Source organism: Onychostruthus taczanowskii, unplaced genomic scaffold (assembly GCF_017590055.1).
Source record: "Onychostruthus taczanowskii isolate IOZ18803 unplaced genomic scaffold, ASM1759005v1 scaffold157, whole genome shotgun sequence".
NCBI lineage: Eukaryota > Metazoa > Chordata > Aves > Passeriformes > Passeridae > Onychostruthus > Onychostruthus taczanowskii.
In genome coordinates, this window is record NW_024498762.1 from 270,316 (window position 1) to 285,432 (window position 15,117).

The following is a 15,117-nucleotide window of genomic DNA, read 5'->3' on the forward strand; positions in this document are numbered from 1 at the left end:
AGTAAAAAGGGAGAGAATTGGCTGACTGCTTTCAGGCAAGGTCTGAGGAGAAAGACTTGCTTTTTGTCTGACCTCAAAGAAGAGGGGGAAAGCTCCATTCTTCCCACTACATGACAAAATTACATGAGCATTTCAGAACCAGCAGCAGTTACAGACCTGGGGCTTCAATACTCTGCTTTTATTACAGGACAAGTAGAAATTTAGTTCACTGCACAGCTTGGCCCATATGGGTTTCTTGCCTATGAGTATTTTAACCCCATTTCTAGGGTTTAGGACTCAAAAATTTATTGCACCTTAAATCTCAGGGAGAAAGAGAAAGTATTTCCCTAAATCCCATTTTGTCTTGTATTTCCTTCCTGTCTCCCCATCTGGCCCTTAGTGATGTTTTGCAGATGCACAGAGAATATTGTCATGTGCCTTTGGGAAGAAGCAAAGGAAAAGCCACTGCCAGAGACAGAATTCTATATATCAGAGTGATCACTTAGCCCAGGGCCACGTGCCTAAGTCAGTAAGCTGCCAAAAAATGAAGATCTACTCCAAACAAACTCTGGACCATTTGTTGGCTCAACCTCTGGCCCAGGGCACAGGGGTTGTGCCAGCTCAGGAGTTCAGGAAGGATGCTAAGAGTGAGAAACCTCTGTGTTTAAAAGGGGATGTTATGACTGCAAAGTCTGCCCTTGTTTCACCAAACTCAGGTACAGCACCAATGCTGTTCCACCCAAAAGCCCTCTCTAAAAGACACCAGGCTGTATTCTGCTGTGCACACAGGTTTGCCTTCCTCACACAGGGGCATGGCAGCAGCTCTCAGACAGATTCATGCTGATCATTTGGCCCGAAGGAGAACTGCAGGAATATTAACAGCCAGCACACGTGCCAGGGAGCTCATCCAAGTCAGGAAACAGGAGCTTCTGCCTCTGCCTCTCCTCTGTGACACGGCAGGAAAGGGGCCTGAGCCCCCCTGGCCCTGCAGCTCCCTGGGTCACACAGGCCAGCCCAGCTAAGGGGAAATGCAGGCTCAGGACAGTACCAAAAACGTGCAGAGATGTACTTGGCACTCCAGAAACGTGAAAAATCTCTGCTATCCTCCAGCATTCAAACAGGGTAAGGTGCCTTTCTTTTTTAAGCCAAAACAGAAAGCCAAAATGTGAATGATTCTCCAGTTCATGTTTTTACCTAAAGCCATTAACGCCAAAGTAACAACCCAAAGGAGATTAGACATAGGGGCTACAAAATGCAAGAGCAGCACTGAAGTGAGGGGCACAATGGATATTTTGTTTCAGTAAATTTCACAGAAAAGCGAGAAACAATTAACAGTGAACGTTAAGGACACTGCATTTTTACACAGTACTTTCAAAAGCCTGAGGAAGGCTGTGATGAGGAAAGAGTGGATGAAAGCGTTTAGGGAATGTATCTTGGATATCAGCAGAAGGAAAATAAGATGCCTACTGCCTCCTAAAAGTTGATTTCATTTTCTGGAGATTGTTCACAACAAATGTGCAGGTATGTGTTCCACCACCCATCACTGAGCCATGGGGAGTAAGAGCAATCCTCCACAGAAACATGGAGTTAAGGTTGGAAGAAGCCTTTTAAGATCAAGTCAATCATCAACCCAGCATCACCACCACGTTCATCCCTAAACCATGTCCTCAAGTGCTATATCCACACATTTTTTGAACACTTCCAGGTGTGGTGGCTCCACCTCTTCCCTGAGCAGTCTGTTCCAGTGCTTTACAACCCTTTATGTGCAGAAATTGTCCCTAGTATCCAAACTAAACCTCCCCAGTGCAATTTTATGCCATTTCCTCCTGGGCTGTCAAAACTTTTTCTCTTGACCCTCCTCCAGAAGGGTCTCTGCCCTTGTCAAAATGTGAATTCCCACAGCCCAACAGGGATTCAGAACCCTTTGTTACTGTGGGGTGCACAGATGCATTACTTCAGGCATCAGGCTGCTGATACCCATTTCCAACCATTTCAAGCAGTACTTTTCGTAAGAGAAAACAGCAGAACAATCCAACAAAACACATTTGCAGCAATCAGGCAATACAAAAAGTGGTGGAAAGCACTCTGTGCCTGGAAAAGAGCAGACCCAAAGCAGCACCTCCTGAGGAGCTGCTCCCCTGGCGAGGCACTCACCGCGATGAGGATCTGGAAGGAGCTGTGCATGACCTCGATGTAGCGGTACTCCAGGGCACAGCCGATGACAGAGATGTAGGAATGGTTATCCAGCCCCTTGATGCCAGACATTGAAGCCTCCTTCCTCACACAGCCAGGGCCATTTTCACTCCACCAGGACTGGTGCCGGGAGATGTTGAATGTCAGGAGCTCGCTGTCCTAAAGGGAGAAGTTGCAAAGAGAGCTCTGAGAGTGGCAACCTCACACGGCAGCTCCTTTGTGTCAGCTCCCCATAGAGGCAAAAGGAAAACCAGACTCAGAGCAGCTTATCAAAAAAAAAGTTCCTATTTTTAGTTATTAATACAAAGAAAAAAGGGAAAAACATTGGGGTGAATGTACACCTCCTCTCTAAGTCTTGGGTAATATCATATTCTATTGTCTTTCAATCAATCATATAAAAGTACAATAATTCTAAGATAAAAATGTTTCTATGGACTCTGAGAGATGCTGGGCACCGACTAGATACATCCAGCCTGCACTATATCCTGCTTGCAACCACACGCTGTCAGATGGAGGTCATATTAAATCAATGGAAAACTTTCTTTCTGAGATCCCCACTCCCCAAAAATGCTAGGACAGATCAAAACACAATGGCTTGATATTCCTTCATAGAATATTAGAATGGGTTGTATTGGAAGGGACCTTAAAGAACCTTCCACTATCCCAGGTTGCTCCAAGCCCTGTCCAGCCTGGCCTGGAACACTTCCAGGCATGGAGCAGCCACAGCTTCTCTGGGCACCCTGTGTCTGGCCTCCCCAGCCCCACAGGGAAGAATTTCCTCCTGTTATCTACTGTAAACACGTGTCCCAGCCAGGCTGCTGTGGTCAGAACCATTCCTGAGGCAGCCCTGCAAAAAATCCATTTCACCATCCTGTAGCAGCACAGTTTGGACACAGGCTGCAGACCCAAGAACATTTTGCTACTGGTTTCTTCATCCAGAAAAGAACCCTCAAGTTTTGGGTTTGGGACATGAACCCTGTAACTCTGGAGGAAAAAGGTAAACAAGGCAGCACTCAGTGTCCTGCCAGGCTCTTCCCAGCACAGGAATCAACACAAGCACCTGGAAAATATGAACTTAGTGACCCCAAAGTGAGTTTCAAAACCCAACAGATCTTCCTCTCTTCCTAACTTTTAACCTGACAAGGTCCTGTACCGTTTTTACCTGATTTCCTTCCACACTCTCCATGTCTGGTGCTTCTGCAGCTCCTGTCAGCTTACCTAGCCCAGCTGACCTCACAGTGCTGACTGCAGCTTCTTGTGAACTCCTCCCCTGCAATTTCTTATCAACTTTCCTTCGAGAGGCTTTTTGTTTTGGTCCCTTCTCATTCCTAGGTAAGTACTTTACACCAGCTGAGGGGGTTACAGAGTGAAATGCCACACAAGGAGTGCAGGGCTTTGGTGTGCAGCCAGGTGCTTATTTAAAAATGACCACACTTTCCTCTCACTTGAGAAAAGCTCAATATTTATAGGAACACTCAGAGGAGCTTTGGGATTTTGAGCTTGCAGGACATGGCAAAGGTAAAGACAAACTCAGGACTGGCTGAACAGCTGCAACCCTTCATGGATGAGTGCCAAGTGCTGGCTGCCCCTGAAGGCCTCTCAAGTCACTTTGATGCAGAATCAACAATTCCTTTTGACCACAAAACAAGGCAAGGGGTTGGAAGTTTCATTCTGAAGAACAGATTAAAAAATTTGAAGGCAGAGAATCTGTATCTCTACAGAGAGGGATGAATGCTGGATACCCACACATCACCCACCCATTACTAAAGGTTTTAGCACCTATCCATAAACTATTTCACACTGCTCGTGCCAGGGTCCTGCACAGTCCCAGGAGGAAAGCTGTGGCTCCCAGAACAGCAGCAGTCAGAGCTTAGGGTATTCACACTTCCCAACATGGAAAACCTCACATGGCAGCTCCTTTGTGTCAGCTCCCCAAAGAGTCAAAAGGAAAAACAGATTCAGAGCAGCTTATCCAAGCCCCTGCTCCAAATTACCCTCCAGAGGGAGGGCCTGTCTCCACAGCCAGCACAGGAGCCAAGCCAGGCAGTCCTGCAGATATAAAACAGACACTGAAAAAAGGCCAAACTCGAGTCACAGGGGCAGGAACCTGAATGCCAGCCAGAGAACAGCCTGAACTGCCCCGCTCTGCACCTCGTGTGGGGACCCTCTGTCCACCACAGACACCCCAAACCAGCCTGCAGAGCCCTCATCCCAATCTGCTGCAGGAAGCACGTGCTGAGAAATGTGGACAATTAACTGAGAAGACAGCTGCCAAGCTCCTGACATAATCACCACAGCAGATGGCATGGGCTGGGCAGGAGATGGAGGAGGGCACAGGGATGGAGAGTGGCACTGGGGCAGCAAAGACAATGGGAAAAACTCCATGAACAGTTGGGAGTTTAGCCCTCTGCCGGGCTTCACCCTTCAGTGGCCCACACATAGCTCAGGAAGGCACCAAATCCCAGCTTTTCTGCAAAGCTTGCTCTTTTTCCCACAAGTTTGGGTGTTATGAGGCTGATGGATTTTCCCCAGCCAAAGCCAGGCTTCCAGGCTGGGCTCTTCTCCCTCTCACAAGGCACTCGCTGCTTTGGCTGGGGAAAGAAGCAAACATCTTTCTCAAAAAACAAAACAAAACCCCCACAAACAAACAGAAAGAAACCTCCGCAAGTGAATTCCTGTTTCTTTGCCTGGGGCTCCCCCCATTAGCTCTGAACCAAAGCTGCTCCCCAGGGCACCACAGGATCTACTCTCAGTCCCCAGGGCTTCCCTCTCCCAGCTCACAGATGGTGCCTTCCCAAACCTTCTGCCTCACTGATGGAGAGCCCTCAGTGTCCTCCCTGCTCCTTACAGAGGCATCAGTGTGTGTTTGGCAAGGCAAGAAACAGGCTGCTTTCCTTCTAGAATCTCCCTTTTGTCAGCCTTCAGAGATTTGGCTCTGCCTTAACTTTGCTGCTGAACTTGTAAATTCAGCCTGAAAAAGCAGAGCAGGTGTGGCTGGAGGTGGGCAGGTGGAGGAACAGGAGGTCCTAACCAGCTTTTTGTCTGCAATCACACTCCAGCTCTGAGCAAAAAAAAAAAAAAAAAGGAAAAAAAATTAAAAAGTTCTACATCAGTGAAGAGCAGATTGGCAAAACGGAGCACATTTGGCTTCTAAAAGCACCACAATGCCTCCAGCTCAGGAGCCATCCAGCTCACAGATGTAAAGTGAATACTGATTGCACACTGGGATCAGGGAATGTCTCTGTGCCCAGAGCCACCCTCCTGAACCAGCACCTGTCTGGAGCAAGGGCAGCATGAGAGGGTCTCAACATGCAAAGCAGAGCTGTTCCTTTGCCCCGGCTGGATGCCCTCGGGGGATACCTGTGTGATGGGGCACAATAAAAAGAGCACTCAAGAAAATCCCTTAATTGACCTCCCGTTGCTCAGAGCTTGCTGGGAGACTACATAAACAACTCCAGGATATCTCCTGTGGTTTGCCAGCTTCGTTTGTGAGAATACAGTTGGAGAAAAGCGACCATGAATAGAACAGCACACAAAAATCAGGAGAAAAGAGCCAGTTTTAAGAAGGTTTAGGGAACAGCTGTTTCCCAAAAGCTTTCTGCGATGCATTTAAAATCTAAACACACTGAAATGCTCCCAGAAGTGGAATGTGGGCTGGGAGATGTTCATCAGCCCCAGCAGTGAGCCAGCCCTGCTGCAGGGAAGGGATCTGTGTGTGCCTGGCCCCTCCTCATCCCCTGCCAGGGCTTTCACTGCCTCCTTAACCCCCAGCCTGGGGGAAAACACTGACCAGCAGCGACCCAAGCTCCTTCTCTGAGCAGGCCAGCCAAAAAATCACATCTCCCTCTGAACTGCTGCAGCACCCGTTTGCCACCAGGGTGAGAGGGAAGACAAGAGCACTGAAACTGCAGCACCTGCATTTCCCAAGCCTGTTTTCCCCAGCGTGGCCCACGGGAAACTCACACCTACCTCCAACACCCACGGAGCCAGCTGCGTGCCTGTGCTAAAATAGCTTCCTGAAAGCTGTTCTGAAATTGTTTTCTCAGGGACACTATCAGAGATGGTTTTATTTCTTGTTGTTAACAGCCTTCTGAACTGCCTCCCCCAAATTTCCTTAATTATCAGGCAAAACCATGCTAGGACAGCCCTGGAATAAACTGAACCTCGTTTGGGAGCCACCAGAGCTTGACAGAAGAATAATTTTGAATCTTTTTAGATGGAAACATTTCTTATTAAAATAGGAAATATAATGTTCATCTTTCAGTCCTGCATCACCTTGAGACACAGAGAAACACTCCCAGTGTCTCTCAGTGGGCTTGTTGACAATGCCAGAGCATTCAAAGCCAAATCCCAGGCTTCCAAGTTTTACATTCAGAAGGAGCTGAGGGACAGTTTTACATACACATGAATTTATCCATCCTCCTGGTACTTTAACCAGGTACAAAGTCATCCCAAGATGCCACCCAGATTCTCTGAAATACAAATAACCCCTGTTTGACTCACAAGGGCTGCTTCCATTTCAAGAGGAGATTTAGACCACCACGACTCTGGATTCAGATCAAAGCAATGCATAGATAAGAGAGAATATAAAGGAAGGATGAAAAAAAAAAAATAGAAATCATCATTCAAGAAGAATAACTCCAGAGGGAAAAGACAAAGGAATACATTGAAATACAGAACACCAGTTCCTCAAACCTTTCTGAACATTTCTCAAGTAGATGATGAAGAGTCAGTCAGCATGGCAGCTGGACAGACATATGCTCATATGTCTTAACAGCAGGATTTTAATAATTAACTCAGACTGAGGGGTTGCAGGAGGGATGTGTTTCACGCTCGAGTAGACAGGGAGAAGCTTAACATATTATTGCAAACCCAGCCTGCAAACTGCAGAGCTATCTCCCAGCAATTCACCCACCCAAATGGCCAGATGGACACGGGAAAAGAGGGAGACGGGACAGGAGGAGGAACAGCAACCTGGAAATTGGGCTGTGAGCCCCACCACGGAGCAGTGGCACAGCACTTGGAGCTGCAAGTGTGCTCAGGAGGATGGGCAGAGCAAGGCAAGGCTGCCAGAAGCTGCTCAGAGCACATCACCACCTCCTGCCAGGGCTGAGAATCAGCCCTGCAAATCCAGGCTGCTCCAGCACTCGCCTGCTCCCTGGCAGAGCCCTTCCAGGAAAGCTGGCATGGGCTGTGTGCTTGGGGAGGCCCTTCCAGCAGCAGGGGAAGGGCTTCCTCAGACACTTGTGCTGATCCACCTGTGTCTGGCCACCCAAGGAAGTTCTGCTGGGCCATATTTCACACTCTTACTCCTGCTAAGGAAAGATTCCAAGATACAAATCCCTGGCAGGATAGAAAGACAGAAATCAAATCAGTTTAGCTCCTCCAAGAAGTAGGGAATAGGTTCAGTGATCAGTAAAATACATTTTCCTCCTAAATAAAAAAAATCAGTATAACTAGTGATTTGTAGCAGGTTAGTAATTATTTAAAACTCCCCTGAGCAGGGCTGACCAGAACCGCATCCTCAGCAATTCCATGGTCAGGAGACATGGAAGGGACATGCTGGAATAACCTGGAGGATAAAGGAGCCCTTCAAGAGATGTGAAAGACAGGAGGAAAGAGAGGGTGAGAAGTGGAGGAAAGATGCAGCAGAGAACAATTCCTTGGTAAGGGAAAGCAACAGCCAAACTGCACCTACCAGCCCTTATTCTACTGATGACCTGGAATTTATAACTGAGAGATTGTCTCAACCCCTTTGCTCAATCACTCATGGGCTGGCAGGGGACTGTTCACTGGATCAGCCAGGCACCCAAAGCAAGGGGGGCACAACAACAACATCCCTGCTCTTGTGAACAGCACTTCCCTGCTCCCATCCTGTATCCCTTCACCACTGTGAAATCAGGCCCAGGCAGCAGAGCACAAAGAATTGTTTGCAGTGAGTGCACATAACTGCTTCATCATCTTTTCAGTTCCCTGGGCTTCTCTAAAATCTGTTAAATCAGAAACACTTGAATCCTTTCTGTCCTTTCTCACCCCACCTGAGTTATCCCCTGTCTCAGCTGCTCTGGGCTGTCATTACCAGGCACCAAGTCAACAAAACTCCATTCTCTCCAGTCCCCTGCCCTTTCTGCATTCTCTCACTGTAAATAAGCTGCTGACAGAGCCTGCCCTGGCAGGCTGCCCTTGTCAGAGCACAGCAGGGTCAGTGCAGGGCTGGCAGGAGTGCCACCCTCCCACTCCCCCAGGCTCAGCAGCAGTCACACAGCAAACAGCACCCTGAAGACCTGCAGAGCCCTCAGCCCCTTCAGGGACTTGCACAACCCTGTCCAAGCACTCCCCAGTGTGCTCATGCTTAGTCTGGTAGTTAATGAGTTCACGTTTACCAGACCAGCTCCATCAGCCGCCCTCCATCAAAGCTCTTCTTCCAATATTTGCAGTTTCCCTGCCCACTGCCAGGCTCATGATGAGCTTTGACTTTGACTTCTGGTCAGAACTGGAGGTCAGCCTCCTCCTGAGGGCCCTGGGGGCACACACAGGTACCTGCAGCCCTGCTGCCATCCACTCCCAGCTGACAGTGCCCTGCCCTTGCCCAACACTTGTACAGCCAAGCCCAGATGTCCTTCTGGGGTCTGATCCCATGACTGACATCAATAAAACACCTGCTGCCTTTGGATCAGGTTTCCAGAGATGCAGCAGGAGAGCCCAGCCTGTGAAGTGTCCTAGAGAAACCTCAGCTCCTTCTCCAGGTGCATCTTTTGGTCTCTTGTGGAAGCGAAGATTTGTTTTGCCACTACAAAGACCCAAATTACTTCAGTGAAAGTGGAGGAGGATGGAAAGCAGCATCATTAGTTTTCCTTACAAAACAGCTTTTTAAAGTGAGAATAACTCATTAAGAACAGAGGCAAGGCTGTCAACTACTTTACAGCCAAACAAGCACAAATTCTCTCTTGGTTTTGCTGGCTGCCATTAAATGAACTAATTTCTCATTGCAGCCTGAGAGGAAAGTCCACTGAGTCAGTAACAACTTACACTGCAGCCCAACTCTATAAAAAATGTCCCCAGTGACAAGTGTCACCCTGTAGGCTAAATAAAGCCTCTCTGTGTGCTGGCTTGGCTAAAATGAGCCCCAGCACAGAGCAAGGTTACCAGGTGAAGCTCCTCTGTGGCACAAAAGGAGTTTGTGGTGTTGTTTGAACTGCAGAACAGCAACCTGACGTGTTGCACTGCAGGCTGGGATTAGCAAACATGAGTATCCAGCTGGCTGGAAGCAAACACTGGCTCTGAGAAGCTCCCAGAGCAGTTTATCAAGCCAATATTTTCTCTGCAGAAGGGAGCATTTAAACAGTTACATAAAGTTCTTTTTTTCAGTTGGTCACAGCCAACATCGAGATCATCTCAGGCTGAGATTTCAGACTATGAATAATCACTGTTTTGGGCAGAACTCCCTCAAAGTTTATGGAGTTAATTGAGAGGGGAAGTGAAGATGAATTGAGACATTAGGAAGTCACATTTTCTTATCTGCAAAGGATTTAAGCTGCCACTCCTGACTTGCTGTAGGCCTGATAAAACCACAGGGCAATTCCAATTATGCCTGCAACTCCAATGCATGACCTGGAATTTAGGCCAGATGTGGAGTGCTCTGAAATGAACCTGCATCCCAAAATCTGAGTCTGCTGTGTTACAGCAACACTCATAATTCATTGCTTACAGTCCAGGCTTAATTTAGGGCCTGCCTCCCATTTTTATTATTTCTGACTCACCCCTCATTAGGCAGACAGCAATACTCGGCTAATCTAGTCTTCAAAGAGCTTTGCATATTAACTCAAAACAGCCTGGCCAGCAGCCATGAGTAACTACCACTGTACTTAAAAAGGAAGAAATGAGGCAGGGAAGCCATCCCAAGGAGATGAGCCAGATCCCCCTGGGGAGGGATGTTCTCTGTTCAGCAGACAGAGGAGCCTCTCCCCAAAGGTACAACAGGAAATATTTTACCTGTTGTGGCAACAACCAGGCATTTATCCCTGCTGCAGGGGACTGAAATGCAGCAAGTCTTCAGCAGGACTGGGAGGCACAAAAACATCAAGAGAGGGTCAGGTGTAGTGTTCCAGCAAAGTCCTTGGGTCAGGTGAACCCAGCCAGCCCCTGCTGCAGCCCTTCCCTGGGACAGGCTGGTAGGAAGGCCACGCTCAGTGCTGCACCAGGGCCCTCCCCTCCATCACACACCTTCTTGCCAAGGTGGGCTCAGATCCCAAGAGGATCAGCTGCAATCTGGTGATGTCCTAGCCCTCCTCAGCCTCCTCTGCATCACTGCTGGGAACAGCCCCTCAAACCCCCTCTCCCCCCAGGATGGCTCTGCTCCCAGCCCTGCTCTCACCTCTGAAAGCAAATGCACTCCACCTGCTGTGAGGGCAGGGTTTAGTGCAGCCACCACCTGCACCAACCAACCAAGAGCTCCAGAAATCACCAGTGGCTCCTCAGCTTCCCACACAAGCAGCAGCATTCCCCATCCTTGACAAAGCAGCACCATCCACAGGCAGGAGGGCAGGACATGCTCCCAGGCAGCCCCCAGCCCTGCCAGCCTCCCCTCCCCTGGCAGCTGCTCCCCCTTGGCTGCAGAGCCTGGCACTCACCTTTGAGAGCCCTCCCACTTCTAAGTAAAAGCAGATGATGAAGATGTTCCAGGTGACCCAGACTGCAGTCCAGATGGCATACTGGGAAGGAATGGGGTTGGGGAGAGAGAAGCAATAAACATTAGGAAGTGACTGGAATTAGTGTGTGTGTGTATATATATTTATATTTATGTATGTGTGCTCTTTCTGGGAATGCCCTGAGTCAGCACTGGAATCCTCTTTCTCTTCTCTGTGTTCCATATTCAGATGCTCTCTTGCCTGAAAAGCCACACAGGGGCAGCAGTCTGGAGGGATGGAGGAGTTTCTGGGCTGCATTTGTCCAGCCCCTCACCCTCCCTCTGTGCTGGGCAGCGTTTGGGCAGAAAAAACAATCTGAAACCTCCCCAGCTTGGCACAAGCAACTTCCCGAGCACAGCCAGGCCCTCCTGCTAGAACAGGGCTCCTGCCTGATCTCCCTGGGGCTTTTGCTGTGGTGTGTTGTCATGGTGTGCCTCAGTTTCCCTGGTTTCTCCCTGAAGTTTCCTTCCCCAGGTGTCAATCGCCTCTTCTTTCCCCCACCTTGACTCCTGCTGGGCACTGTCTATCAACCCAGAAATTCCAGGGGAGCACCGAGTGATTGGCAGGTTCAAAGGATGCTCTCCACCACCTGGGGGGTCATTGGCTCATCCAGGTGTCCCCCCATACCTGGCTGGTGGTTCCCCCCTCCCCATCTCCCCTGGGTAAAAGGACGGGCACAGCACGCACAGGGGGTTCTTGTGGGGCTGTTACTGCATTCAGAGGCCATGCAGCCCAGAATAAAAACTCTGGATTAAACCCTCCATGAGGACTGACTCCTCCTTCACCACCGCCTTAAAGGGTTTCTCTAGCACAGGGGGGCCTGAGGAGTGACCCTCTTCAAGAGCAAGCCCCAGCCGTGAGCACTGGAGCTCGGGACGTGCCTGGATTTGTCCCCACGTGCTCACAGCGAGCCAGAGCGCCTCTGGGCTGAAAACTCCACAGGTGCCCTGCTTGGTTCAGCAGCAGGGACCAGGCAAGCCAAGGCAGTCCTGTTCAGTAACACTGGTAAAAACCAACGGGCTTTGCTGTGTCCCCCCTCTGGTGGCACATCCCCCAGGGCACAGCCGTGGGTGCTGTGTCACCAAGGTGTCACTCACCACCACGATGTAGCGAGGCCGGTACTGGATGGTGCCGAAGAGCCCCAGGATGACGATGATGATGTGCAGGAAGTTGGCGAGGATTGGGGCCCACTGGTACCCCAGGAAGTCGAACACTTGCCTCTCTAGTGCAGCGAGCTGGGAGGGAGAAGGACAAAGGGAGTTACAGGTCTGCACCCGCGGTGTTTGTGCTCAAGGTCTTCACGCGCTCCCTGAGCAAAGCCCTGCGGCAGCTGAAGCTGGGACTCCATTCCCAAAGCAATTTGCTGCCTCTGAACCAGGTCAGTAGGACACAAGGCTTGTTGACACATCCCCCTTCCCCTGTGCCCCCACCCCAGCTCCTCTGATGGCTGAGCCCCAGTGCTGTGTGGAGCATTCCTCTGTGGTGTGCACTGCGGGCAGAGGACAGAGGGGAGCAGAGGGATGGCAACATCTTAAATCCTGAACGTGAAATACGTTCACAAAGATGTCAGTGTAACTTTCTAGAGCTCATTTGTCAGAGCCTTCAGCATCACTCCATCATTCCTGACACCTCCTGTGTCTCTGCTCTCCAGCACACATCCATCAAAGTGAGGGAGAGGAGGAAACTCTCTCCTCCACCTTTGCCCCTCAGAAAATGTTGCCACCAGTAAGGAAATTCTGCCAACACATCAGTTTTCCAGGACAGGCTGTGCTCCTCTCCGGCACTAATAACATGGTTCAAGGCTAGTACTGTGTTCTAGACATAAAACTCCATCACTGTTGCAGTGCTGGGGCTGATTTTCAAACCATACCTGCATAAAGATGTGCATTTTACCTGTAGCCATCATCTGTGTATCAGACAACACCTGGTCCCCTGGCCCTGAGCCTCTGTGCAGCTGAAAGAGCACAATGCAATTGCTTGCTGGCCTTTGCATGCCCACAGCCTTTAAATGATATATCTATAGGAGAAATATACTGAGTCTAGGGGAAAAACTGCTAATGCAGGTTTTTCTGCTGTGCACAGCCTTACATGGAGAGATCTTCTCTCTTTTTGTCTTTATTAACACAGTGCAAGCCGCTCCATGGACCTGTGTCTTCCCTGTCAGCACAAGATTTGAAAGTATGTTTAATTATCACAGTAGGCCATTGGGATTGCATTACGACATTTCATATTTACTCTTGGCTAAATAAATAATTACAATTTACTATTGACAGTCAATATTAATTTGACTCCTAATCAGGCATTAACTATGAGTAATCCTGGTCTGCTGTGTGTAATCAGCTATGTGACACCTTTTCCTGGCTGGGATCTAAGCAGCAGTGCTTCTGTGATGGCTTAAAGCATTTAAGGATGTGAGTGGCTGCAGGTTCCTCTCAAGCCCCAGGATGAGAGAAGCCACATCTATTAAATGGCCATTATTCCTCCTTCTTCCTGGCTCAGTGGGGAAATTGCCTTCACACCTCTCTTGGGCTAGGAAGGTATTGCAATTCCCAACACTGCTTTGAAAGTTCAATAAAAATCTGTATTTCAAAGGGATCTGTGGTTAAGGGCAATCAGTCAGGGAGGGGTAGGCAGCTTTCCCTCTACAGTATCTTATTGCCAAGTAAAGAAGGACAGAGAGTGGGGAAGGAATGGAGGCAGTCAACAAATCTCTCTCTTCTGCCAAATAATCTTCCCTTAGAAGCAGCCCCCTCTGATCCTCTGGAGCACCTGGAGATGCTGTGGCCACGGAGGGGCAGTGGGGCCAGTGCTGCTCCCCCAGCACAGCAGGTTTGCCACATCAGCCACAGGTTAAACCCTTAATCCTTCAGGAGGGATTAGCGCACATACCTTAGTGACACTGGGACATTTGGGATCCTGACTGGCTGGCAGTGAGCCCCTTGACTGTGACTGCTTCATCCAATCAGGCATTTAATTGGCTTTGTGTGCTCCAGGAGGAGTGGGAGAGCCTCACCCAGCCCGGGGACACAATGGGGTGCTCACTGAGGTACCTGCCCAGCCTCCCCTCCTGCCTGCAGGCTCTGAAAATCAGGATGAGCACAGATCCTCCTACCCAGCTTCTGCCATGAGCTCTCCACTCCAGAATCAGGGCAGTCCATGTCTGCAGGAGTGTTTTCTTCTCCATTCTACTCCACAAGTATTTGTCATTAGGGCTGTATAAGTTTCTCCTGCCACAGCCTCGTGATGTTTCCTGGTTTGTTTGCACCAGGAAGAGACTGGGCTGTAAGTGACAGATAAATGATCACCCTGGAGATGGACCTGCCAATCTACACAACTTCAGATTTGGGCACAGCTCTTTGAGAAGTCTCTGGATTTTTCCCCATAACCCCAAAAATTATCTCACGCCATACTTCCTTCTCCCTCACCTCCCTAGTCTCCAGGTTCTTTCCATCCTCATTCACTTGTGCCACCTTGCCAGCATTATTAAACTGGTTTTGTGTACCTGGGAGCTGCAGGCATCTCAGCTGCTCCAGAGATGGGCTGTGCCCATCTGCTGGCTCAGGGAAGGAGAGGGGATGTGGGATGTGTGAGCTCACACAAGCTGTTCCCTCATCTATTAAAAAAAATTCTGATTTTCTGTAAAACATGCTGGTGACAAGCAAATGCTTCTGATGAAACTCCAACACTGTTTTAATGACAGGCAGGGAGTGAGTCTGTGCTGCAATCCAGCCATTGGAAATGCAGCTTGAAGTTATCCTGAGCTTCCCCCTGTTCCCTCAGGAACTTACCATAATGAAGGAAATATTTGCTGAAAACAAACGGATGAACACCCATTTCACTCATTACTCTGCAGCTCTGTGTGCACAGCTTACCCCCAAAATGCTGCTGAGATTTGCAGGCAAACAGGGCTGATGCTGGGGCTGAGCTGGCCTTGATTTGGGATTGCCATGTGAAGAATGTCACATTGTCCTTCAGCCCTGGTCCCTGCAGTCCTGCTCAGAGATGGCAGGGTCAGGGTTTGCCCTGATCTGTCTGTCCCCTCTCTGGGTGCCCCTTGCTGAGCAGGGAAATGCCATCTTTCTCATGTGCTGCCAGGTGTGTGCACAGCAATACCCTCACTGTGGTGTTCCTTACAATGATTCACAGTGTCCTATTGAGAAAGCCTATTATATTCCAGAGATACTGGTTGTAAAGAGAAATGTCACAGATTGTGGCACAGGTTTCAACCCACTCAAAGCTGACAGGACCTTTCCATCAG

At 49.3% G+C, this 15,117-nt stretch overlaps 1 protein-coding gene across 2 annotated transcripts in view; it reads right to left on the minus strand.

Moving 5' to 3' along the window:
- The window catches only part of NKAIN4 (sodium/potassium transporting ATPase interacting 4), a 50,898-nt gene that overhangs the window by 14,338 nt on the left and 21,443 nt on the right, over nt 1-15,117 (minus strand). For both annotated transcript variants that reach the window (XR_005952240.1, XM_041399162.1), the window contains exons 2-4: nt 11,957-12,094; nt 10,803-10,883; nt 2,134-2,331 (exon numbers count right to left, since the gene is read on the minus strand). Coding sequence is in view for 1 of the 2 variants with exons in the window: in XM_041399162.1 (XP_041255096.1) it covers nt 2,134-2,331; nt 10,803-10,883; nt 11,957-12,094 (417 nt within the window). In the remaining variant the exon portion in view is untranslated. The remainder of the gene's footprint in view (nt 1-2,133; nt 2,332-10,802; nt 10,884-11,956; nt 12,095-15,117) is intronic.